Raw genomic sequence first — 26,975 nt, 5'->3', positions numbered from 1 at the left:
ATAAGGGGCATTACTGGGGGCACTGTATAAGTGGCACTACTCGGGGCACTGCATAAGGGGCTCTACTGGGGGCACTGTATAACTATGCATTACTGGGGGCTCTGTATAAGGGGCACTGCTACAGGGGGCACTGCATAAGGGGCACTGCTACTGTGGAAATTGCATAAGGGGCACTACTATAGTGGGCATTGCAAGAGGGGTACTACTGGGGGCAGTAAGGTGCATATGGAATGGAAAGGAATGTTCCCAGAGTGACGGGAAACGATGGTGCGTCATGTTGACACCCCCCATTTTCCAGTGACCACGCCCCTTGCTACATGTGACCACACCCACTTTTTTGGCGCATGACATACTTAGGGGGATGCGCCGCTTTTTTAACTTTCCCTGGGCTCCAAATACCCTAGTTATGCCACTGCAGCAACGTGGTACATGCCCGGGCTCATCTCCTCACTCAGTCAGCATGCAGCGGCCGGCTAATCACCTCTATCTGTGCTCACTGTGCATCCCTGTGCAGCACCGGAGTGCACTGTTGCATTCCGGCTACTTGCAGCAGCAAATGTGTCATGGGCGTCAGGTGCACACACCCAGATTAGTTTGGGGACCTCCGACTCTGGATCACTACTACACCGCTCCAAGCATCCTTGGGACACTCGGAGCAGCTGTAGAGCCTGCATGGTGCTCGGCAGTGAGTCCCCTTCACCTTGTGGGCCCATGAACATTTGCCAGTCTAGCAAATGCTACTGGACTGTATTTATTTCTAAAATGTACCATGGCTCTTTGTCCAAACGGAAAATCTCTACCAATATTCATTCCAGGGGTGGAACTAAAGTGGCCCTGAAAAAAATTCTAGAAGTGGCCTCACGTAGGTGACACCAAATCAACTGTAGGCGGAACCAACACCAACGTAGTGGGTGCTAGTACATCACTACACCTGTGAGGAAGCTGAGAGACAGAACATAGTTGGATGGTATAAAGAAATCTAGGATGACATAGTCATGTGCAGATACAGTACAAACGTAAGGCAAACCACCCTATGCATTGCTTGAGCATAGTTATACGTTACACACAGGGACGGACACAATAGGTGCTTGCGCAATGGGGGTGTGGCATTCCAGCAAAGGGGCATGGCCTTGCCACCTGCTCCCATCTCTCAGTATCCTGGCCTAGCAGTGCGCCGAGAGGTGGAGCTGCTTGGCTGGGTTTCAGTCCGGACCGGACTTGCCAGAAGTGCCAGATGGCCAGTCCGGCCCTGGTTTATACATATACTACTCAGTGATTTATCCATCTCATTAATATACTGTTGTAGCAACAGTTGCAATTGAGACACACTGTATCAAAAATGTTGTGGAGAAGTGATGGGCGTTCCTAGGCGGTAACTGGGAGATGGCTATAAATGAACGCTAAAATGGTCAGTTCAGTGGGCATGTTATGGCAGTGTAGTGGGCGTGTCAATGAAAGTGGCTGGGTATACAGACGCACAGCCACAGACGAAGGAGGCCATAGTCAGACTAAGACACTGCACCTACCATAGCTGGTACGACCAATGGTGGCTTCTAAGGACGCTCCAATCTGTATTATTACATGTGCAGATGCTGGAAGTGGGTGTCTCAGTCCTTGCACATTTGGCAGCACGGATATACACAAGGGAAGGAGTTAGTAGTGGATGACCGCCAATAGACGCATCCTGCGTCCAATTCAGACTCAGGCCCTAGGTGTGTACAGATGGCCTCCCAGCCTCATCCGCGGCACAGTCAGAGATTGAGTGTGGAGAAAGTGGCTGCTCAGACCAATGGCTTCTTATTGCATGTGATTTGGCTGAAGCTACATTGGCAGTTTGGTCACACATCCTCTTTGCATAGTTTGCTGCTGATAAGTGCTACAAAATGAGTGCTACATTGCTCTCATGGTTAATGGACATTTACTGTATTTACAGTTTTTCCACTCAATGGAGATACACTCCATGTTTATAGAGGAATTGTGAGCTGATCCCAAACTACAAATTGTTTTGCTAATCGAATAGATACAATGCTTAGTAAATATGTATGAGTTTGTTTCCCCCTTATCTTTATTATTTCATTTAGGTGGTCATATCGAAATTTGGAATCTCAATGCCTCCCAAGCTGAACAATTCATGCACTTATTGAAGGGGGCAGACTATCTTGGTATTTCCGTACATTGGCAGCTTCTAATTATCTGCACAGGACATGAACACACAGAGCTTAGAACTTGTTAATTATGGTCTTCATAAAACCACTCCTCCTCCTCTCATGTGGAGCATTTCGGTTACAAAGTGCAGATTGATTCCATAGTGCAGTGAAAGTGTGACATGTAATTTAATGCAGAGAAAGATGCATATAAGTACGAGTAAATCAAATAAACGCATTTCCTGTAAGAAAACAGTTGTGCTCTCCGTAAATCAGCACCCACTGTACTCATAGTCATTTCATAAGAATCCTTAAGCGTTTAATTTCTTAGATTTATTATACACATGGACGGAACAGCTGTCCACCCATGGTAAGCAAATGGATACACTTTGGAGGTATCTGCATCAAAACCACAGATGTAAATGACATTGCAAGTGGTGTAAATGTGATTTTGTTTTTTGGATGCAGAGAATATTACCTGCTCTTGCATGTAGCACACAAATACTGGGCATCTGTACCTTTATGCTGCTGCTTTGTATAACTAGGATGTGCCTTTGCCAGGGTACAAACCCGCAACTTCTAGTAGGTTTATGTACCCCAACTCTAATGTCCCTAAGTATTCAATTCACAGGTCAATTTTTATTTTTGAAACCGTCATCTATTTTGTGCATTTCTATCAAAAGAGACTGTGCTGCTTCCATATGATGGAGCAGGGCTGATGTTTTAGGGGTTTGTTCCCTTGCATAGTAGACTCACCCATTGTGCACATACTAAACACTTGGATAGTGCCGTGTTATTCATAATGTAGAAACTGATAAGATGTGACTTGCAGTGATGTCTTGACTATTATTTATTGAATTGGGAAATGTCTTGGCCTATGTTTGTAAGGCTGTTGGTCATAGAGAACAAGCCGTCATGGCCCAATCTGGTATTGCATTATCGGTTTCACTTAGCATAAGTTCAATTGCACTGTCCTTCACAACATGATTTTTTTTGGTTAGTTGTGTACTTGTGTTTCTCAGATATTGTTGGTGTGGCAAGCAAGTTATATTATAGTAAATTATAGTGCCTGCTGAATGGAAGCTGGAACTACAGTACTTGTGTGACCGTTTTCACTATCTCTGCTTGATATAAACTTACCACCTGTTTCTGACATTTGGTTATTGGATGTACAGCAACTTAATTTGTAAGAATCACCAGAACCTGCAAATACGCATTGCTCTGCAATGCGCACAACTGATGAAAACTTAGCAGCAATTACATTTTATTAAATGTATAAATAAACTGAATAGGGCGTCACCAGCACGGCTTTTCTTCTTTCATTACCATTGGCACGACCATGGCTTCTTTTATTGTACAAGGAACTTTGTGATATGGGCTTGTCTCAGCACATTTACTCATTATTACCCATGCCAAATGTGGGATTATCGCACGTTGGTCAATATTCATCATTACCTTTGAGCACTGTAGTAGAGCTATATGTATCCCCACCATTCATCTGAGGATAACTATCACAATACCACTGTATAATTTGCATGCATTGAAAATTTAGGTAACAATGTATTTCTTGGGTATTTGTACACGTAGGACCTGATTCAGAGTTTTGTGGTGTTTTATGTACTTTTGCGATGTTTTCCGATCTACGTATGTGCTGATCTGGTTCTGTGATGTCAGTCATAGCGCCTTGGAAGCGGCAGCATGGTTGACATGCTACTGGTGTTTGTTGGTGATGACAGGGATTGCTACAGAAAATGGGGGCATGTCAGCCAGCGGCTGCATCCTTGGATGCAGTTTCACTGAACCAGACAGCGATGTTGTTTAGCTGGACAATCTGAGTAACATAAGGGTTACTCAGATGTCCAATGGTCCAGCAATGTTTAGGCAGTATTTAGATCCGATGCTGTGTCTTCGGATGCAGGCATCGGATCACAGAAGTCTGCAGTGGGAGTTTTAAAGCACAAGATGCCTCCTCCGGCTTTTGCATATTTTAGCACGGACGCTGCATACAAAGTTGCAGGAGCAGTGCCTTTACCGTTCACCACTGAATCAGCCCCTCAGATAGCTAACGGTGCTTAGTGAAGGAAATTCTAAAAATATACCATTTTAGAGAGCAAGCAAAGTATTGTCTGGGTACACCTATATCGGTAATGACAAGTACAGGATAGATGGATTTTTTATTTATTACAGTATTGAATGGGCTGAATGCAGACATGGGCCAATCACGTAGTGCTCCTATATACCAAGGGTACACAGAACAGGAGTCTAGATGCATATTAGAATAGTTGGAGACCAGGCCATGATAATTCACAGCTCATGTCACAAGTCAGTTAGAAATAATTGTACGCACATACATTTTCCCCTAGGACAATCCGGAAAGAATGAGAGCCACAGGGACTTTAAGGTCCTTTTATAAATGATATAGAATGTGACATTTCTAGACTTTTGCTGATTGGCTTATTAAAGTTCCATGCAGTGTAAATGGCCTGATTTTCCAGCAGGCGTAAATTATTCCGAATCATCAACTCAGGCGGAATATATACACACACATACACACGCGCACAGAACAGACATGTAATATTATTCACTTTCATACAATGAGTTAACCACACAAGAAGAGACCATACATAATTCTTCATTAAAGGCAAACAGATGCGGAGCATTACGAATTAACTTTTAATTCTTTCGTAAACGGCAGCTTTTCTGAACACCTGGATAGTTCTGCCACAGATATAATCTTAAACACACCAAGGGGATGTGCTGCCCGGGCGAGGTATGAAGAGGATGCTAAGAAAGTGCTCGCCCATATGAGGCACAGTTGCATGTGTGGCTCACTCTTTTGGTGCCAAATTAGCACTGAAAATAATAGGATATGTTTAATAAACTTTGGCAGCCCTGAAGATTACCTGCTCATATTGGTTGCCATCTTGAAAACCCTCTGTACCATATAAGTTAACCAAGCGATGTACATGTACGCCTTGGAGAGATGATGAGAGAAATAGCAGTGCTAATTAATTAACCCCTTCCTACCAGGCATGTTTTGGTTCATCAGGTCATAATAAGCTATAGTAGGATACCAGGGAGTTTATTAGGAAACCTGTACTTTGTGATGCTGCCATGCATTTAAAGAAGAGGATAATTAGTCCTAATTATATGCTGGAGGATCGGAAGAGGTAAAACAAGCCCAGAAGCCCCCCTTTCTTCTTTGTGCTTAACCAGGGCCTTGTCTTTTCACATCTGAGATAAGGAATGTTTGAAGTATAAAAATGGTATTTACAAGTGACCACAGATGCAAAGCCCCTTTGTTCTCAGGGCTGGCTGTTACCTCACCTCTAGGACTAGCTATGTCACAGGAAGGGGTATTTCAGATTTATCATATATTAGCAAAAAACATTGTGTTGTTTTCACCTGTTACCTCCCAATGTCATTACCACAAGAAAATATCTATCTCTATTTTGCTTCTCTTTGTACAAGGCTGTAGAACTCTGTACCATTGCCCACTTTGTACCCTGTGTGTCTTAGTGGTGCCACAATATAATAGAACAATTTAAAAAGCGTACCGCTAACTTCTCCTACATGTTCCTAAAAGCCCCTCCTGAACTTTAACAGTAATACTATATATTATGGGAATGTGATACACCACTAAATTCCCCAGTCCCTGCTTAAAAGACTCAAAAACAAAAAGCTAATAATGAAAAAACCAGCACTTACTTGGGTCTTCTTAATGACTAATGGCCTATTATTGGCATCTCATTATATGGCAGACCTATGTGCTTCAGGCCATTCTAGCAACTTATACCTGTTGTCCTAACACAGTAGTTGCAGCCATTTTGTGGAGTCAACCAATGCTAATGACATTGTAGCATATCAATTTACTAGGCGCTAGTGAGATCACTAAGGCTCCATGTGATTAATACGTCAGTGATGTCGCTTTTTAGTAACATGAGAAGCTCCAAGATGGCTGCACTATCTGTGTGTAGACTATGGGTACAGTTCATCTGTAAATCCTAATCTATGCATGTACAATGTGCAAATGATTTTATTAGTAGTAAGTAGTCTTGCAGTGTAGAATGATTGGTAGAGTTGCAACTTGTAAGGCTCATTTATAACTTGGAAAGATTGCAAACCCGCATTGTTTATCTGTCTGGCCTGTTTGTCTCCCGAATGCATTACAACGTGCTGACCTAATGCATGGATCTTGAAACTGCCCTCACCCCAAAAACTTAAATCTGTGCTTAACCATGTGGAGCCACTTGTGCATTCAGATGGAGCCACAGTGTGAGGCTTGGAACTGCCCCATAACTCTGCCATGCCCACAGTCAATCTGTGCTTATTGTTGTGTACCAACAGGAAATTGTTTTGGTGCAGTCTCTTAAATTTGTAACATTACTTAAGCAGGGCGCAATGCAATGTACAACACTGTGTAATATGTAATCGCTTTATAAACATAGGATAATAACACTAATGCTGGAAAACAATGAAATGTCACTTCAAAGTCCAGCCTACCCTCCTCTCATTCACTTCACATTTTCTATTTCTCTCTTGAGGTACTGGTTAGTTAAGCCTTATATACGGCATAAAAGAAATAGAGTTAGGGAATATTGGGACTTTATTTTGTGTCACTCTTGTGTGCTTGGATTATATTATATTGTGCCTACGTATGAGCTTATTATCATTTATCAGACATATAACGAGAAGGTGCAAAATTCATCCCAACAAAACAAGGCCAAATCTACAACAAAATCCTTTAGAAAGTCCTTTTATGTGAAAGGGCTGTACATCCCAAAGCAGGGAATGCCCCTAAAATATAACGTATCCACCCACTTATCTCATTTACATAATCCCATCCCTCAAAACTAAATCTTGTCAGTAAGTGCACTCATGCACCTAACACTAATAAAGGAAGTCCCTAGCTCTCTGACCCCAGAAATCCATGCACTTAACCCTCCCAAAAAGATTTCCAAAGTAGGGGCATGGCTTTATAAAATACGCATTTGCACTCTTACACGTTCATGAATGAGCCCTAAAGTATTGCAAGACTCTTTGATAAATGCACCCACACAACAGACTTCTCTTTCCTGCGGTAGGCCTTCATACCCACCAGACATATATGTGATTCTGAAAAAGCAGCTGTGGAAGTATGGAGACGATTCTTGGTATTATTAGGCAATTCAGTAGATTCTTAGTTACATGTAGTTGTAGATTCTCTGTTAAGCTAAGCATCCAAACCCTCTTGCTAAAAAGACCATTTAACTCCTTATTAACACAAAGGGGAGACAAAGAAATCTGTTGTAAAAACAAGGCATGGTTGTAGATACAGGTTCTCCCCACGCAGCAATACTGAAGGTTAATTCTTTATCCATCCTGAAAGACACAGAGCAGGGTTTTGGAGCAGATGCAAAAGTCCAGCCCTTTTTCTGGGGGGCCAGGTGTATGAGCAGCAGAAAAATGGGATCTGCCCTGTAAGGGTGGGCAATTTGTAAACATGACCTTTGAACTCTGCTGTACTTCACTCCTGCCCACCCAGAACACCCTGTCCCCGCAAAGAAAATAAATTCTAAAACACAAAATATAGCAATGATTTTAGGCCATCCCACATTGCTCAGCCCTCTGGCAGTGGAATGGGTGTATTATGTTGCACAGGGCCTCCCCAATAAATAAATATGTTCATATAAATAAGTAAACAGATAGTTCTTTGCACTGCAAATCTGTAGCCACTCTTATGGAGGGGGGCTAGTCACCCCATGTGTCTCTGAAATGGGTATCGCCCTGTACCCCCTCACATATTTGGTCATTTGAGGGAGGTCATCAGGTGCAAGTTTGTTCCGTTATGGGTGGTTTCTCCTGGGCATTCAGCAGACAGACATAGAACACTCACAAGACACAACCTTGTGTTTAGGTAGCTTGGTTCTTCCTGCTCCTCACCATAGCCACCTTTTGGTCCTTGGGTGTGGGTGAGGGACAAAGGTCAGGAGGCTCAGGGGCGGGAGGGAGTGTTTAGTGGTAAAAAAGTCTTCTTTTCCCATAATCCTGTAGGATAGGATTGAGGGGGTCAAAGGTCCATGGTGTACCTGTAGCATAAAGAAAAGATTTGTCAGATGTTATAATTATGCAGTATGATGGTACAGTGGTTAGCATTGCAGAAATGGAGAACAACCCACTGTAATGCTGGGTACACACTTGAGCGACCGAGCAAAAGATTTGGTAAGCTATACACACTTACTAAGCGGCCGCTTGATATGTCTGGCCTGACATCACAACTTGGCGTGCATTTAAATTTGCTCGCCCTGTTGTGATGTCCGTGTCGGCTGTTCCTGCGGCCAGTGTGCGGGCGGCCGGTGGGTTGCGATATATCTGGATGATATATTGGCATTGGCTGTGCTGCAGGGCCGACCTAATATGTCCGTGAAGACACCCGCCGATGCACTAGCGATAAATCGTTCGTAGTCGGAACGAACAATATATCGACAAGTTTGTACTCAATTTAAGAGATTAGAGAGCTAAAACAGTTATACAAAATTATTAACTATGGTCTGGTAGCTTAAATTATTCTCAAATAGATTAATTTCTTTATATTATAAAGTCAGCTGTTAATAGGAGGTAAGGCTTACCTGTATGACCAGGAGGGGCCTTTTGGGCCTATGTATGGTCAGTATGGTTGGGTTGTATCCTTGGGCCTCTTTAGCTGGACTTTCAGTCTTTTCATTCCTATCTGAAAGCCGTTCATGGCCTGAATTGCTGTCTGAGCGCTTGATGGGTTATCAAAACTGACAAATCCTGAAGTGAGATGTTAGAAAAAAAGAGTTACATTTCAGAAAGCATCATCATTATCATTGCTAGGCTTCTCTTTTGTTTTTTTCTGTTAGCTTTTTTATAAAGTTTATCACTGATGTACAGAACGAGAATAGCGCTCATTTTACCCTTACATTTGTATTGATATCTTACCATGCTGTGGAAAGGACAGGTTTCATGTAACAGAAGTGTCTTTAGAACTCACCAAAACATTTGCTTTGATTGGTTGCTCGATCCATGAACACTTTGGATGAAATTATGTTTCCAAAGGGTAGAAACATTTGTGTCAACTCATTATCACCAAACTCCTGGGGCAGGTGATAGATGAATAGGTTACAGCCCTCTGGCCCTGTGAGGAGAGGGAAGCAATATGTAATACATTTTTTATTAAGGCCAATTAAGACTGGAAAATACATCCGCTAGCACTGCTGACCTACTTCTGTGGGAGGATATGCTACTGAAAAATACCATGCAAGAGAGAAGGATAACCTTACATTAAGTTCTACACAAATGTAGATTTCTAATGATTCATGAGACAGACAGTAGCTTATGTAAAGAATAAAATATACTGTAAGTTGGCACTTTGTAGTGTCCTAAATGGATATTATGATTATCTTAATGGGAACAGAAGGCTTTCTAAGCCTTAATATATATTACTATAGTGCTCCGACCATCTGACCTTTAACGCCTGGTGCAATTCACAGTTACATTGAATTGCATAAATGCAGGGCCGGATGAAGGCATAAGTGGCATACCTAGCATGACATGTCAAAAGCTTATCAATTTTGAAACTTTTTCCTTTATGGGTGAACTCTGTAATTTTGCTTTTATTTGGAGCAGCTAGCAATCACAAGAGGAACGTCAACTGATTTGCTCAAAAAATAACTTTTATATCCATTTGGGACACTACAAGGTGCCAAATTACATGTTATTGTTTACATGTCTCTATCTTAGTGGCTATTAAGTGGCCCTATATTTAAGTGTAGGAGACAGCCAAGTTTACAGCTATAAGGGATACTTCCGTATATTTTTCCATTAGACAGTGGCTTATGACCATGTTCAGTGCCCCAGTTTAATCAGTCCCTTAGTCACAACTCACAAGCAGATACAAATACAGCGGTCTGTATATGCTCTATGCATAGCTGTAGAGTACAGCCTCACACCCACCAACCTCTCCATATAATTATTTCCTTTGCAAATGAGCTTCCCTTGCTTGCTCTGCTAACATATTGGCCTCTTCATTCCTTCCCTTCCACCTTCTATACACTACAAATTCAGTTTCCTTCACCGCCGCCCCACCTGCCCCCCAGCCAACTACACAGAATTGGGGATGGAAGGGGCAGGGAGTTGTAGGTCGAGCTAACAATAGGGTGAGCTACTAATAAATAAAAAAAAAATCTTATAGCTCTTATATATAAGAGCTTAGACAAGTACCAGCAACATTGGGATGACGGAAAGCATGGTATCACCGAAAATTGCCATTACCAGCACTAGGCTATGCCAATCAGACTTGTAGCAGCGACGTGCGGTTAGGGTAGGCAGAGGAGGCAGCATGTTTGTCTGTCTTTTGTTTTAACTTTTGTCTTGTTTTTACGCTGTTTTTAAGGAATGTAAAAGGGTACCAACCGCACCACAATTCCTGAAACAGAACCGAAAGATATTGGGCCAAAACCTATGCATACATTCAGTAGTAAGATATATTCTATGTATTAGCTTAACAAGCATTTCCGAATGATTTAGACATTGTAAACACATTGGGAAATATCTTCTCCCACTCTTCGTCTGAAAGAGAAATGTGCAGCTCCTCTTCCCATTTGGTTTGAAATGATGGTTTGACTGTTTCCTTACGGATTATCGCAAACTATTTTCAGCAACCATGCTCCCGCAACTCTTTCTATTCAAATAAAACAATGCTTAACGTGGTCCCTGCATGGTAATTCTACAGTACGCGACTTGGGTCAACAGCATGATAGAGTGCGTAAATTACCCTGATTCTCATAAAGGTGGCAAATATATGGCCTACATAATTAAATCCATTTTTTAGCTTTCTATAGAAAATTACCTCTATTGGCCAAATTCTGCTAATTATTCATTGAAAGGGATGTACCAGAGGTTCTGCACTATGGGCCTGATTCAGAGACGGACGCTCTGAACGAGCGCTCGCTCTGAATCAGGGCATTTTTTTTTCTTTGTTCGGCCTCCTGGCCGCTCGCATAGCTGTGGGTGACCACCCACAGCTATTGCGAGCGGCCAGGTTGATGGTCGCGATGGTCAAGACCATCGGGCTTGCGACGAGACCCTTGTGGTAGGGTCTCGTGACCGCAAGCCCCAGAGAGCTTCTGGCTCTAATAGCGCCGGAAGCTCTCACACTGACATCACTGGTGATGTCAGTGGGGCTGCCCCCAAACGGCAGGCATTCCTTCGGGAACGCCTCCGTTTGGCCAGCCACCCCCCCTGCCCGCCTACCAAATGGGGTGAGCTGTCAATCACCATCGACAGCTCGCCCCTTTTGGTGCGAGATCCGGAGCGACGGAGCACCCGTCACTAGGCGGGTCTCGCACATGCGCACGACGGAGCCGGCTCCGTCGTGCGCATGCCCAGTGGGCAAACATCGACCCGGTTGCGAGCGCTCAGCGCTTGTGACCGGGTGTGAATCAGGCCCTGTGTCCCAACATTTTTCCTTAAAATCCATGTAAATCTCCTTTGAACCCCATGTTAACTTAACATGAATTGTCTATTTTGAATAGCAAAAATTTGCAGCCATGGGTTTGTTAACCACGTTAAGCAATTTTCAGGCAACTTGTGGCTAATTGAATCAGACCCATAAATGAGGTTGCCAAAAGTGGGATGGAAATTTGAAGTGAATGCCTGGGGGGTTGCAGGTTGCCCAGCTGCCAGAATATTTAGTGAATTTGATATTGCTAAATACATTTTAGTTACTTTTTTAACACTCCTGTCACCAGCTGAGACTGAAATGCTAGGACACACGGTGTATTCCCTCTATTCACATTATGACGCACAATGTATCCAATTCAACTTCTATGCCACACTGTCCCCCCATATTATTTTTTACTGGTTTGCTTATCTCAGCTTGTATAAGTGCTGCAGCAGCACCAGTCCTGACTCCTGTCACTTTTTCCAAGGAGGTGGGTGAGGGCATCATTAATAATTATCAGTGGGTCATGGCTGGCCTGGCATTGTGATCACCTCTGAGAGGAGTCCTGTTGATTGTTAGACCATGAGGGCTTATGTAGTTTTGCCTATGGGCAGGATGGCGCCCAGTCTTCGACCAGCACCCCTGGCAGGTGTCATCCTAGCCAACCTGTAGTTACCTGGCACTTACTGACCAGGATAGCTTTCCTCATGGTGGCTGAGTATAGCAGCCTCAGCCATGATAAGTGTACATTCAATTAATAATAAGCCTCATTGAAAAAGGTCCAATGGCATTGGTAACAGGGAAGGTGAAAGATGCCCATCACTTCTGTTTCCATTCAGGCCATAATCCATATTACTCAGGACGTGTTTTTAGTGTTGTATCTTTAATTTTGTATAAGTACCTTTGTTCAAATAGTACCTTGCAATTTGTCCCCACCTTTATCAGTGTACGAGGGGTGTTCTCATAGCTTCTTTTCAGCATAGTGTTAAATTATGTACTTAGTAAGCAAAAACATTACTGCCATAGTACTGCATTATTTAAGGCGAGATACACTAATTCCAAAATTTGGTGAAACCTCTGAAAACTACAATTTTCAGGGTTTGACCGCATTTGCCCAGAAAGTATGTACCCGATAGGCATCGCCATCTATAAATTGAATTGCCTAATAGAAGCCTATGGGCTTCTTTTCAGAGCATTCCCTGAGAGGGATCCAATAGGATTCCTCCCAGGGTCCCCTGTGGTTTGCGCACACCCTGGTCAACGGCTGCGCATCCGTAGGAGGACTCCCGGGTCTTTAACCTGGTAGTCCTCTGATCTGAAAGAACAGCTGTTTTCGGAAGAGCTGTCAGTTGCGATTGTAACTGAGGGAAAGCATATTGGCGTTATTAATGCCAATATGCATACGGTAAGTGGCGGGATGTATTGGATCCAAAATGCTTGATAATGCATGGTGAATGTCTTATATTAATGGCCATGTGTACACTACAAACCTTAAAGAATAATGTTGTTCATACACTTTTCACTTTAATTAATGTGGCCTTCGCACCATATGTGAGCTTCAAATTTTTCTCTATGCCGAAAAATATCTGATCCACTTGAAATAGATTTAATCTGCTACAGTTGAAAAGTATGCTGAACAATGATACGCATAGTCCTGTTTATTGGGTCACTAACAGATGGGCAGGAGGCAATGACAAGCATTCCCATCTGGCTATTGATCCCAGCACTTGAACAAAAGCGTCAGTGCAATTTAGCCACCTACAAAGCGTGGACCAACTGCTGATTTGGTGATTAGGTGTCTGTGCCAAATGGCCATATTCCTGGTCTAGGAAGCCTACATCAGATGCATAAAATAGGTTATTACAGAGGTAGACATGTTTTCCCATTTACCATACACCAGTAAGTCTGATTTCAGGGGGAAGGCCATCCATGTTTACCTCCCTTTATTTGTCCCTTATTCTGTTCCATGTCAACCAGCAGTTTTTCAGTATGAATAAAGAGTGCAGCTATCTGGATTGCTTCACACTCTGAGCCATTATGCACAGTACAGGTTATGAGAATGAATAATGTCAGAGGTTACCATCAGGGCCTTACCTTCACGTTGCTGCAGGATAGGAGGAGGCTGAGGAGTGCTGTGTGTGACAGGCGTAAGAGCAGCTGTGGGATAAATTGCTGGTGTGGAAAACAAAAGGAATGGTGAACTGTGGGTGTGTGTCAAAACAAATGTCATACTACTCTATATTTATAACCACAATGGCACAATGTATAACATCCCCCTGTAGAAATACACAATCACTTATTAAAGAAGAACTAAAGGCCCCCTAAGGCGGGTGCAGGGAGCTGCCTGTAGTGAGAGCGGGGGGAGGGCACATTAAAACCACTCACCCAGCTTTATCTGGTGCCAGGGGACCTGCAATCCCTGATTCTCAATTCATATCCACTGAAAATGGACTGAGGAGGAGGTTAGGATCAAGGCACAATGGTGTGTTTATTAGGGAAGAATGACATCTTAAGTCTGTCACACCTCCTAGAATCAGCCCACCTGCAGGAGCAGATCAGCAGATCAAAGCCAGGACATCATTACAAAGGATGGTTGTGGGTTTTTAAAAAAATAATAAAATAATCCAATTATATTTTTTGTAGATTTAATAGATTTAATTTGTAGATTGTAGATGTTGTTGTGCAATGAGGAAATATACACAATATAATGTATGATACAACTATTATTATTAACATTATGTTTACTAAAATAATGTGAAAAAGTGTGTTTTCACACCCTTTTCATATAATTTAGCATCACATGAATTTACTAAAGAGCAATTGGAGTAGAATTCGCAAAATCCTAATCCAAACCCTAATTATCACATATTTTTAGTAAGCAGATAGTATTTCCCATTATTAAAAATACCATTTACAAATAAATTTATATATAAAAATTAAAATATATAAATCTCTTCTTGTCAGTAAACAAATTATACAGATGTGTCCGCATATACTATTGCCACAGTCGCACCAAACAGCCCTTCCTGGCGCGCCAGATCCCTTTGTAATTTGGCTTGAGCCAAGCGTCTTTGTTGCTGAAATGGGCATCTTACTTGCAATGCACTGTTTAATTTGATATGTGACACTTGTACATCTGTGTGCAACTGAGTCTAAGGGGTAAGTGTGGGTTTTTAGAAGTTTAGTTGCTGCCGGGGGTATATTAAGAGAGGAGGAGGCCTGTGTGCAGTCTCCGTCTGGAGCCCCCTCCTCTCTCTCCGGTGGCCAGCAGCGCTCTGAGCGCAGCACCACAGCAGTAGACTCTGGTCACTAGTCTGTGCCTAGAGTCTACTGCGCATGCGTAGGTCACTGGAAAAATGGCGCAGCAGACATTTTTCCAGCGATTTCCCTACTGTGCATGCACAATACGGTGGCCATTTTCCAGGTGATTTGTGAAGCTCGGATACCGCCAACATGGGACTCTGGAGAGTTAAGTATTAAAAATATGGGTGATACTGTGCGGTGTGGGCCCCCCTGGACCCAGGGGCCCGTGTGCACACATTATAGATGTATGCACAACCTGCACCCATTATGGATACGCCCCTGGTTGATGCCCATATCAACCAATCAGAGTCTAGCTATTATCTTCTAGAAGGTGCTATATAAATGAACAAACTAAAAACCTGCACTTTAGTAAATATACCCCTAAATCTGTATATGAAGTGCTACCCGGCACCCCCGGGGGGGACTTAGGTTTAGGTGGCGGGGAAGGGGGGATTAGGGTTAGGCACTGGGGGGGATGGTTAGGGTTAGGCACCCCTAAGGGAGGGTTAGGGGGGGAGGTTAGGTTATTATATACTTACCTTTGACGATCGGGATTTCCTCCTCTGCCGGGATGCCGCTGTCGGGATTCCAACCGCTGGGCAGGGGTCCGGCGGTAAATCATACCGATTGTAACTGAGGTACTAATTAAGTCACCTGTGCTCAAGTATGGCTATCCTTAAATCTGGACTGTTAGTGTGCCTTGAGGACCGTGGTTGGGAACCCCTGGGCTAGGTGTATAAGGAAACATCTGTAGGATAATGTAAGCAGCACCTTTTATCCATTTATATATAAATACATGGGATGATTTAGCAAATAGTAAATAGATACCTGAATACTGCTGTACCCCAGTGAAGGAAGGGTGCAGGCTCTCCACTGTCAGTGCAGGGCTCTGGGCTAAAATAAGACAAGAATTCAAAGATTAAAGTAATTAGGTCATCTATGAGACATCTTTATTTTCAGCCTCCTTTTCCCACTTACCTGGGTATGGCACAATGCTATTGGTGTAAATTGTGTCCAAAGCGGGATGGCTGCCAGGAAATGGTACAAGACCAGGAAAGCCATTGGTTAATGGTGCAACCAAGCCAGGTACAGCTGCAGTGCCAATTACAGGTGGAGAATGCAATCCTGCGGGGCAAGTATAGATAACGGTCACCCAGGCATAAATTAGTAGAAAATAGAGTTTTAGTTAATAACAGCTGTTCACAGTTACTAAGCAACACATGCCAGTGTCACTAAGCAATGTACTCCTCCCAATGTCACTAAGCAACTTAACTCTTCTCCATGTAACTAAGCAACACAACTCCTGATATTGCTAGACTGCTGCCAGTGTTGCTAAGTAACTGAAACCCTGCCTTATACAAAGGAACTCTATGCATTATTGCTATACGTTATCCCCCAGTGCTGCGCTTACAGTGTCAACATAATGCTTGCATTTTTACGAAATATATTTGACAAACAAATCCAGATATCTCAATGAGTTTTATTTGCTAAATTAATTAAATTACACAATTGCCCATTATTAGAAATGCTGCTATTTAAAGTAGATTAGCTAGTCAAACATAAAACCATCTTACAAATGTTACACACTATGCAAGTGTAATAATTGGAGTGTACCAATCACATCACACTGAGGGTATGTAATACTCCAGTGCAGAGGTAACCACTGTTACACATTTACTCCCGTGCTGACCTGATGCTGGTGTGATGGGTGTGGCTGGCAGCCCATTTAGGTTAACGGCTCCGATCTGCTGAATATGGCATGGGGGAAAGGCCACACCAGGACTTAGGTAACTACCATGTGAGGTTGATAGAACGGTTGTCTGCTGCTGCATCAGCTGCATGAGGAGAAGGGGAGAGGATAGGTACAACAAAAGTGTGAAAGTGTGATTCAAAGCAAGTGGTTGTTGTCCAGAGCACCAGCAGACTGCGCTGATTCATTTGATATGTGACACTTATATATCTGTGTGTGACTGGGTCTCTGTATCTGAAAGAGAAGTGCTACAATGTAGCAGCCACAGCTTTTTCATGTTAAGTTCTGTTGTGCTTCATATAAAGTATCAGGTGCACACAGATATACAAGTGTCGCATATCAATTTAATCAGCACAGTCTGCTGGTGCGTCCTAGTCACATTGCATTGCCGCTTAGACGCTTTTTCTGCAACAAAAGACGCTCGACACTAGCAGAGTAGCACAGGACCTGAGGGCTCACTCACGCCAAGCAAGTTGTGCTGCGTGGCGTATTGAGGCTAGATGTATGAGGACACGTCTGTATATTAAATGTATTTCTGTTTCTATATCTTCACAAAGAGGACAACTAGTAATCAATAATCTGTTATTCTGTATAACTAGAGATCATGAAAGCACAATTTACTTCACTTTAATTCTGTAACATCTCTTGGTAAACCATAGTTTAGTGCCAATTAACCCTTTAAGAGTAAGACAATCTGCACATTATCAACGAATAACTGGTCATATTGCTTGTATCACCTATCACACATCTGTCTGATATCAGCATCATTTCTACCTGTTTGCTATCCCAGTGTCACCTCTGTCTTCCCACTCTTCTTTAGTCCTCAGTCGGATAATCTCCATATGGGAGATTTAGCTAACCTTCTAAAGAGAAAAGGTGCAGGTGTTGCTAATATAGGATAGATTCTACCTATCATATACTCAGGGCAACACCTCCACTTGTCTTCTTCAGAAGGTTTGATAAATTGCCCCCCAAGTTTCAAACATCTCCAAATACCGTTCACCCCTTTCTCACACAAGATGTCACCACCTTCCTCATCCATATACTGTACATGTATCATTTCCCACCATGACTATTGCAACCTCATGCTGGCAATCAAGATTGTTGCTGCAAAATTCATCTTTATACTTCCTCATGTGCTGGCTCAGTCCTTTTATTAACCTCCCACAAACTTAGAATAAAATTAATATTCTCTTCCTCTTCACCATAATCACAGTTCTTACACCTACTCTGGCTTATGGTAGCAAATCACATTATAGTAAGCACTCACCTCTTAGACTGTAAGCTTACTTGGGCAAAGTCCCCTTTTATTTTATTGCATGTCGTTGTACATGATATGTTTGTGTCGTGATATCCTCAATGTACAGAGCTCTATAGTGTGTTGAAGCTTTATCAATAAGGTACTGTATAGCAATAATCTTAAATGTGATACAACTGATTCAACACAAGGGGGCAATGTTTCCTAACAATTCTCAAGTATAATTAACTCCTTCCCTGTAGGTTGTTCTTTATTTGCCCCAGGGATCCAGTGACGAGGATGATTTTCTCTTTTGTAGCTGTGACGTATTTTATATATATATATATATATATCGCTCCAGCTCCCAATCCCAGCTCTGTATCTTCCCGTTTTTAGCTAGCTTTCATTATATCTCTTCATTCACAGCTTCATTTTATCTGGGTGTACAGCATCCATCCAACCAATCCATATTCTATTTCATGTTATTACAAGCCCCATCGCTCAACAGTACAAGATTTATCACTGTTTATTCTAAGTACTATATCTCCAGGTCAAAGCCCTATATCTTCCTGCTTCCCGTCCTCCTATTTCACTCATAGTTTGAAATGCAAATTGTGACTCGTAGCCAAACATGAGATTAAAGAAATCTGTCCTGAATCCTAGAACTCTGTTTTAAAAAATGAAATGTGTATCACCAGCTCCATCCTCCCTGCTTCATACAGGCTATTCCTAGTAAACGCTGTAATGAATCTATTAATATTATACGCACTCTTGGTATCACTTAGAGGTAGGAATAAACACAGGTAGGAGGTACAATTTTGCTCCTAGACAAAGCCATGTTGTGCTGTGGGCATATTTACAATTGGGAGGTGGAAGTCATCCCAATTGCTCTCTATTATTATAATGTCTCTCTCTTTCCTGAAATAATAATCTGTCTGCCATCAAATCACAAAGCTCCATAAATCACTAGTATCTGTTATTCATTTCATCCTGTCTACATTGTATCCTTCTTTTTATAAAAATAAATAAATAATAGTTCTCCCACTTGTTTGCTGTGCTACAGACTACAGGCTTTATTTACCAAGTGTCAGCTTCCCTGGTGTGTTGAAGGTATACACTATATAAAATAAATAACTTCTCTTGTACAAATCTGTATTTCATTCCAAAAAATTATTCACGTATTACAAACCAATAAAATGATATGAACTATGAAACTTCTCATCTCTTTATTTGCAATGGATGCAGTCTATGCCCTCACCGCTTGTGCATAGGCGCTGTATGGGCTTATGGGCAGTGCCAGCGATGGGGTAAAGATTCCCAGCTGGCCAACCATCTGCTGCATTCGACGCAGAGTTCGCTCCTTGTCCGTGTCCGCAAATTTAACCACAAGGCTGGAAGAGGCTCCCTGGAAGTATGTAATAAAAGGACAAAGTAAATAATTATACATAAAAAAGCATCTATTTCTTTAATGATTGGGAATCTTTGGCACAGGGCTTACAAATTACAAATTGAAGGCAAATTTTTAAAATGATTGGTAACACATTTATTTAAACAGCGTGAACTATTGTCATAGTTACAAAATTCTAGTGGATTCTACCTAAATCACTTAAATCTGGCCAAACAACTTTAGAGCCAGCCATCCTGTCTAAACCACACTTTGATGGCCAAATCTGACCTGGCTGTGCTGCAGTCAAACTGAATTAATGGATCACATGAAGCCCAATCTGTGCCAGTTACAGTTGTTGGCAGATAGCAGTAATTGGCCAAACATTTTTACGCCTCGATGGATAAAACTATGATTACATTTTTAGCTTTCTTGGCATTCATCATCAATTGGTGGAACATATGTAGCAATGTTGAGCCAATTTGGTCTAAATGGGCTACTCTTGTTTTTTTTTCTTTTGTGAATATGTATCTATGAGTAAGGCTAAACATTATGTTTAAAGAGAAAATATGTCTGCTTACTATATGCATAGGGTTTATTTTGCATTATATATAGTATATCTACATGTGAAACCGCTCCACACACTTAGTAACAATGATTATTTTTTTTATTAAAAAAAATATATATTTTTATCACCATTTATAAAACAAATGTCAATACAGAGATGGGCAAACTTTAGTTGCAACAGGGATACTGACCTAGGAGCAACACAAGGTGTATGCAAGGAGGCTTCAGGTGTGCACCTGAACATCCCGTGGGCAGCCTAAAACTCTATCTTAAGCATCTCAGGGAAGCGGAAACCTCTTTTTTTAATCCAAGATGGCTGATGTGAAACCACATATAGAGCAGTTTCAGCCATCTTGGAATCCAAATTAGGCTGCTTTTTTCCTGGGAGCTAACTGGGATGCGGGCAGGCGACACTGTTGCCCAGGTGAATTGTCTTTGACTGGAGGCGGGTGGGGGGGTGTTGGTGATCATCAGTATATGGCCAGGAGTTAGGGCTAACAGTCTTTGTCAGGGGGGTAGGGGGCTGTTGGTCTATGTCCTCTTGTGGGTAGTCGTATATTTCTCGTCCAGCACCTGCACACATGATTGATAAACTGCAAGGGTTAACTTGCCACTTCACCATGATGTCTCTGGGAAATTGCCCATGTGCGAGTTTGGTAGCGTGCACAGAGGAACTGAAAGCCCAGATTCACTAGCAGAAAGTTACGTAGACAATGTATCTACGTAAGGAATCCATATACCATAATTATGTTCCCTATGCTTATGTACTGTAAATGATACCCTCTTTACAGGTATTACTATCATATCTATGCTATATTTTAGAAAAGAGCTATAATATTTATTGATCTCACTAGTAAAGATGGTTTCAAAAAAGGCAATAAAACAGATTAACATATTCGTTCATCTCTTGTCGTGATGTCACAAGGAGTGGACTTGGGCAAACTAATAACAGTAATTAAATAGTTTAGAAACTGTCAGTTCTTGGGGCTTAATATTTTACTGATGAATAGCTTATGTCTTCTTGGGTTCACCAAGCAGCAGATTAAAAAAGTGTTATGATCGATTTAATTTCTGTTTTAGTTTAAGTAAACTGTTTAACATTTAACTTGTATATATCAATTTGTTATCACCATTTTATCAATAAGCATTTTGACTTTTTTCCCTATAAAACGGCATTTACTAACATTCTGTCTTTGTATTCTTAAATTATTCATGAGTCAGATGGTTTTCGTAAGGCCCGGTACACACCTAAAGATTTTCTGTCCAACCATCCAACTAGTTGATTGGTTGGAATGAAAATCTGGTAACGTATGGGAGTAAGTGATGATCAGCAATTTGCTCCTAAATACCAGAAAACAGATGAAAATGGTCGTCAGACAAGTTTGAACAAATTGTTTAGATCAAACATTTAACAAACAACCATTTTCCGGCGTTTGGGAGCAAATTGCTGATTGTCATTTGCTTTCATACTTTACCAGATTTTCATTCCAACCAATCAACTAGTTGGATGGTTGGACAGAAAATCTTTAGGTGTGTACACAGCTTAACACTACATCTATGCAGGGAATTCTTTGGATTACAGGATCTCTGATTAAATAAGGTTGTGATTAAGTACGACAAAAGTCAAGAACAATTGAATACTTTGCAAGAGTGTAAGGTTTGGATCTAAACCTTACTGGCAGCAACATTTTGGGTTAAATAGTGAGTGTAAGATATATTTTGGGAGACTTTAGGTCATTTTAGACAGGAGGTTAAAGTAATGACAATTATTTTTTCCTACTATGATTTGTTCTATTTGTGTTAATTGTCTAAATAGGGGTAGGCAACCTGTGGCAGTCCAGCTGCTGTGGAACTACACATCCCAGCAATGCCCTGACACAGTTTTACTGGTAGAGCATGCTAAACCTGTTCATATAATAAGGGAAATGGTACAACAAGTCACCTGATCCCCCTTCTTACTGTCCAGGTTAAATTCAGTTTGCATCCAATCAAATCAGTCATCTCTGGGATTGACAATGTTCTCAATCAATCAGCAAATTTGGTACATCCTGTTTAGTCCTAGGTCTCTTTCTAGTGATTGTTATATACAAAAGGTCAATGGTCCTTTCATATATCAGTGAGCTTAATACACTATATAGATCCAATATTAATAGATAATAATTAGTGTATATAATTGATGTTTAAAAAAATGAGACGTAAGTATAGTAAATATACTATTACCTGTAGCAAATTATAACTAATAATTCAGACTCAATTCATCTAAAAAAAACCAATGAAATCGATATCATTAAAATGAATCAGTCTATTAAGAGGTAATATATAGGGAAGAAAAGGCAATCGGGATTTTTTAAGAATAAATGTGATGTTATAATATAGAGTAAGAATTAAATATAAATGAAAATAAAAATAAATTAAATTAAAAATGAAAATAAAAATAAATATAAATACAAGATAAATAAATATAACTGGAAAATAAATTGTTAAATGTATTGCTGTGTGATAATCATTAAATAAGTGATAATAGTGTGAATGTGAATGATAACGAAGTGACAATAAATATTATTGAATAAACTACAATAAAGTGCATGTTAAAAAGTGTCATAATAGATCAATAATTTATTGTTGGAATAAAAATGACATGTTAGATGCGATGAAGTATGTGTTTAATAGAGTGAGAGCTGGTGTCATAACTAATCAATGAATATCTGTTAAAATAAAAATTACATATTGTATGCAATGAATGTGTATTAATTGGAGTGAAATATGTGAAAAATAATGTGCATACGTAAATAATAAATACAGCAATGAATAAGTGCTGTTAACAAATACAGAATAAATTCTAATGTATTAACATTCTTAATATCTAAGACTTATTCCTTGGAAAGTGAAATGACTTATAAAAAAGCACTGAAATTGATGTTCTCATTCATCCCATTGGGAGCAATGCTACCAAGTCTAAAAGTCCAATAACTTTCTTTCTTCAGCAGTTCATTAGTGACATCTCCCCCCCTAATGCCCAAGTTCCCTATTTCTAAACCACAAATTTCCAGATCTTTTATTGAACCTCCATGTTTTGAGTGAAAGTGTCGGGCTACTGTGGTTAATTGCTTCATTTTGGTCCTATCTGATTCCGCATTTCTGATGGTACCCATGTGCTCAAGAATTCTCTGTTTGAGCATGCGTGTTGTCATGCCGATGTATTTCAAACTGCATGAGCACATGATGCAGTAGATAACATTCTTGCTTCGACAGTTGATATAATATTTTAACTTGATGTTCTCTCCATATTTATCTTTAATTTTTGTAATATTGACCATATGATCACATATCTTACATGAACCACAGGGATAGCCTCCTGTCACTGTAGGTAATTTGGGAGGATATTTGGTGTAATGACTTCTTGTAAGATGATCCTTCAAATTCATAGACCTCCTCCAACTCACTGTATTATCAAGTTTTGATGCCAGATCCATGTCAGAAAGCAATATGTGCCAATGTTTTTGAATTGATTTTTTAACTTCTCTCCAATTTCCACAAAAATTACCTACAAACCTGATGTTGTCTGTACTGAACTAGTTGATTGGTTGGAATGAAAATCTGGTAACGTATGGGAGTAACTGATGATCAGCAATTTGCTCCTAAATTCCAGAAAACAGATGAAAATGGTCGTCAGACAAGTTTGTTCAATGTTTGATCTAAACAATTTGTTCAAACAACAGTTTTTGTCCATTTTCCGGCGTTTGGGAGCAAATTGCTGATTGTCATTTGCTTTCATACCTTACCAGATTTTCATTCCAACCAATCAACTAGTTGGATGGTTGGACAGAAAATCTTTAGGTGTGTACACAGCTTAACACTACATCTATGCAGGGAATTATTTGGATTACAGGATCTCTGATTAAATAAGGTTGTGATTAAGTATGACAAAAGTCAAGAACAATTGAATACTTTGCAAGAGTGTAAGGTATGGATCTAAACCTTAGTGGCAGCAACATTTTGGGTTAAATAGTGAGTGTAAGATATATTTTGGGGGACATTAGGTAATTTTAGACAGAAGGTTAAAGTAATGACAATTATTTTTTCCTACTATGATTTGTTCTATTTGTGTTAATTAACTAAATAGGGGTAGGCAACCTGTGGCAGCCCAGCTGCTGTGGAACTACACATCCCAGCAATGCCCTGACACAGTTTTACTGGTAGGGCATGCTAAACCTGTGACAGTACATGCTGGGATGTGCAGTTCCACAGTAGCTGGAGTGCCACAAGTTGCCTACTCGTGATCTAAATCATTACTGCATTGTATTAAAGTGCATTGAGCCCAGAGCAGTTTTCTGACAGCGCATCCCAAAACCTTATTTTCCGGGTGAAAACTATATCATGGGGCAACCCTAAACGGCTTCTGGCCAGATAGGTATAACAGAAGATTGATCAAACAAAACTGTACAGATTTAGCAAAGAAAAAATATAGAATATTTACTTTAGATAAGGGGAAAACGTAATAAATAAAAAGGCACAATCATTTAGCAGTTAAGTATGAGATGCACGGTCTAGTCTGTCAAGGTGATGTCTAAATATAGATCAGCGACAGAACAAAGCATATCCAGGGTAAATAACAACTTTTAGGGGAGTCACTGGGGATGACAGTCCACCCTGCCAAGACCCAGCTCTGTTGTTCTCAGCATGAGTGGAATTACAAGGTCCTCCTCATCTGTGGGATCTACAGCGGTTATAGCTGAATGTGGTTATACAAACAGATCATATTATTGGATAAATTGGTCCAGTTCCACACACATTTAGGCTGATATTATAGCTTGCAGTGATTATTATATCAAATCAAAATTCAATCCACTTGATATTCAACATAAAGAAAATGCATCTGCCACTTAACTGGAACTTAGCAGCCATAACAGAATTAGTTGTCCCACATAATTGGTGAAAAGAACACGTGGCAGATTTAGCTACAATGCATGTGGCTAACTCTGACACTTACCTGACAGGGTCAGATCTACCATTGTAATGACAGTTTATAGATAATGTCGTTCTGGGATGGGAAAGTGTAAAGTCTTTCCTTAGTCCAAACTGCAGTTGGATGGATTATGAATAATTCATTATGTTACTTACATGTATGGCCAAATAGGACATAGATCACATTGAGCTGTCAGATCTGTCTATATTTGGGCACCTGTAAGCTGCTGCATGTTGCCTGGTGTATGACCAGTGCATAGAGAACTTACTGGCATTGTCTGACTCCCATGTAGAGCATGTATCGCTGCCTGAGCCTCCGCATGAGAAGAGAACTTGACAAATGCACAGCCTGGAAAACAAAAGGGAGAAGAGGTTGCACAGACGACTCGTCAGTAAACACCACTCATTGATGTCCAATCTGATCAGATAGTGCATATATGTAAATGATTCAGCAATGAAAACATTTCTGTTTGGTGCAGTGACTGAGTGGGCCGAGGCAATTTGGTAAATGTCAGTTGTAAATGTTGGAAAAAAACACGCTAGGTACTATAGTCAACCAAGCAGAAAAAATAAAAGCTGTGGGGTAAAAAGACAGCTTTCTGGTTTTACCTTTGCTGCTTCCATCAGGTCCCCGTAGAACAGAACATTCCTCAATCGATCCAAAGGCTTGAAACATGCTGGTCACTTCCTCCTCTGACTGCTGTTTGCTCAGCATCCCCACAAACAACTTGCGGTCACCTGTGGCCCAATTTTCAAGTTAGTGCCACCAAGTCACAATTGTCATTGTTCTGTAATGACTTACATGCCAATATCCGCCAGTAGAAGCGCTAAATTGTAATTGCTGGAGGTTATGTCAAAATATATTAGTAGCTCTGGCACAGCTAATTTCCATTATCAGGGCAGTTGTGCATCAAAGAATTTGGGGAACCTACTATACCCAAAACTGATAGACATTATTCTTCAGCCACTAAATAGTGTTATATTGATTTCATACTATTGCATTGTAATAAACAGGGGGACATTAACTATTAGGGGTATATTTACTAAAGTGGGAGTTTTTAGAAATGGAGATGTAGCCCATAGCAACCAATCAGATTCTACTTAACATTTAACTAGCACCTTCTAGAAGATAATAGCTAGAAGCTGATTGGTTGCTATGGGCAACATCTCCATTTCTAAAAACTCTCACTTTAGTAAATATACTCCTTATAGTATGCACTATCCCAGAGACTCAGGACCTCATTCAGAGTCGGTCGTTGCGGCCACATGGTCGTATGCCTCTGATGTTCGCTAAACTGCGCATGCGTAAAGTTCGCAATGCGCATGCGCAAACTAGCTGCTACGATCAGAAATTTCTCTCTCCTTGAACACAGCCAGGTCGGTAGTTTGAGTGAAAGAATGAGGCGTTTGTGGGTGGTAACAGGGGAAGGTGCTTGAAAACGGGGGAGTGGAGATCCGAATGCAGGTGTGCCTTTTATGGGAGTGCATAATTAACAAAGTAGTGTCATGGCACACGTGACATGGGTGGTTTGTACACTGACCTGATCGTAGTGCTTAAGAGAGGGTATGGTCAACCTTAAACTCTACGACCAGTTCCGATGGTTACTGATGGTCTCGATTAATCCTTATATGGCCGGAGATGACGTGTAATGTGTACGAGAAGGGGCGTATTTATTGTCTTACGGCCGCATCCTCCCCTTGGTGCGGATGCAACGTCCGACTCTGAATGAGGTCCTCAGTGCTTACCCCTTCAACAAGCTTTACTTAATTCAATTATTAATAAATGTATTTTTGAGTCGAGGGAATAGCTCCCCCCCCACTCCCTCCAAAAAAACAAACAACCAAAAATAACTACTTTAAAACAAGATGCCATGTTTGTGTGGCATTTGATGGGATTGGCCTTCAATGGAGACACAACATGCAGGTATACAATAAAAATGGAGGAATCTTCAACTCTTAAAAAAAATTATTATTTATGATGTATAGAGATTTTGTATTTTGTCCTTATAAAAGGTACTTTTTTCTGTGTTTTTAAAAAACTAGGGGGTATATTTACTAAGCTTCGGGTTTTCAAGCTGATGAAAGTTGTCAGTTTTGCCAGTGAGATTTAAAATGGCAATAATATTAAATGCAAAATGTACAGTATTATTGCAATTTCAAATCCTGCCTGCAAAGCCACC

General features: G+C 40.9%; 1 protein-coding gene across 1 annotated transcript in view; it reads right to left on the bottom strand.

The window, feature by feature from the left end:
• Window positions 1–4,363: 4,363 nt before the first annotated feature.
• CELF5 (CUGBP Elav-like family member 5) overlaps window positions 4,364–26,975 on the bottom strand; it is a 148,959-nt gene continuing 126,347 nt past the window's right edge. The window contains exons 4-13 of the mRNA XM_088478461.1: window positions 25,405–25,533; window positions 25,065–25,144; window positions 19,138–19,284; window positions 16,583–16,727; window positions 15,871–16,017; window positions 15,721–15,786; window positions 13,684–13,761; window positions 9,139–9,282; window positions 8,753–8,918; window positions 4,364–8,212 (exon numbers count right to left, since the gene is read on the bottom strand). Coding sequence (XP_088334587.1) covers window positions 8,791–8,918; window positions 9,139–9,282; window positions 13,684–13,761; window positions 15,721–15,786; window positions 15,871–16,017; window positions 16,583–16,727; window positions 19,138–19,284; window positions 25,065–25,144; window positions 25,405–25,533 — 1,064 coding nt within the window. The 3' untranslated portion in view covers window positions 4,364–8,212; window positions 8,753–8,790. The remainder of the gene's footprint in view (window positions 8,213–8,752; window positions 8,919–9,138; window positions 9,283–13,683; window positions 13,762–15,720; window positions 15,787–15,870; window positions 16,018–16,582; window positions 16,728–19,137; window positions 19,285–25,064; window positions 25,145–25,404; window positions 25,534–26,975) is intronic.

This window comes from Taudactylus pleione, unplaced genomic scaffold (assembly GCF_031769625.1).
Source record: "Taudactylus pleione unplaced genomic scaffold, aTauple2 ptg000214l, whole genome shotgun sequence".
NCBI lineage: Eukaryota > Metazoa > Chordata > Amphibia > Anura > Myobatrachidae > Taudactylus > Taudactylus pleione.
This window is presented reverse-complemented; position numbering and strand designations above follow the sequence as displayed.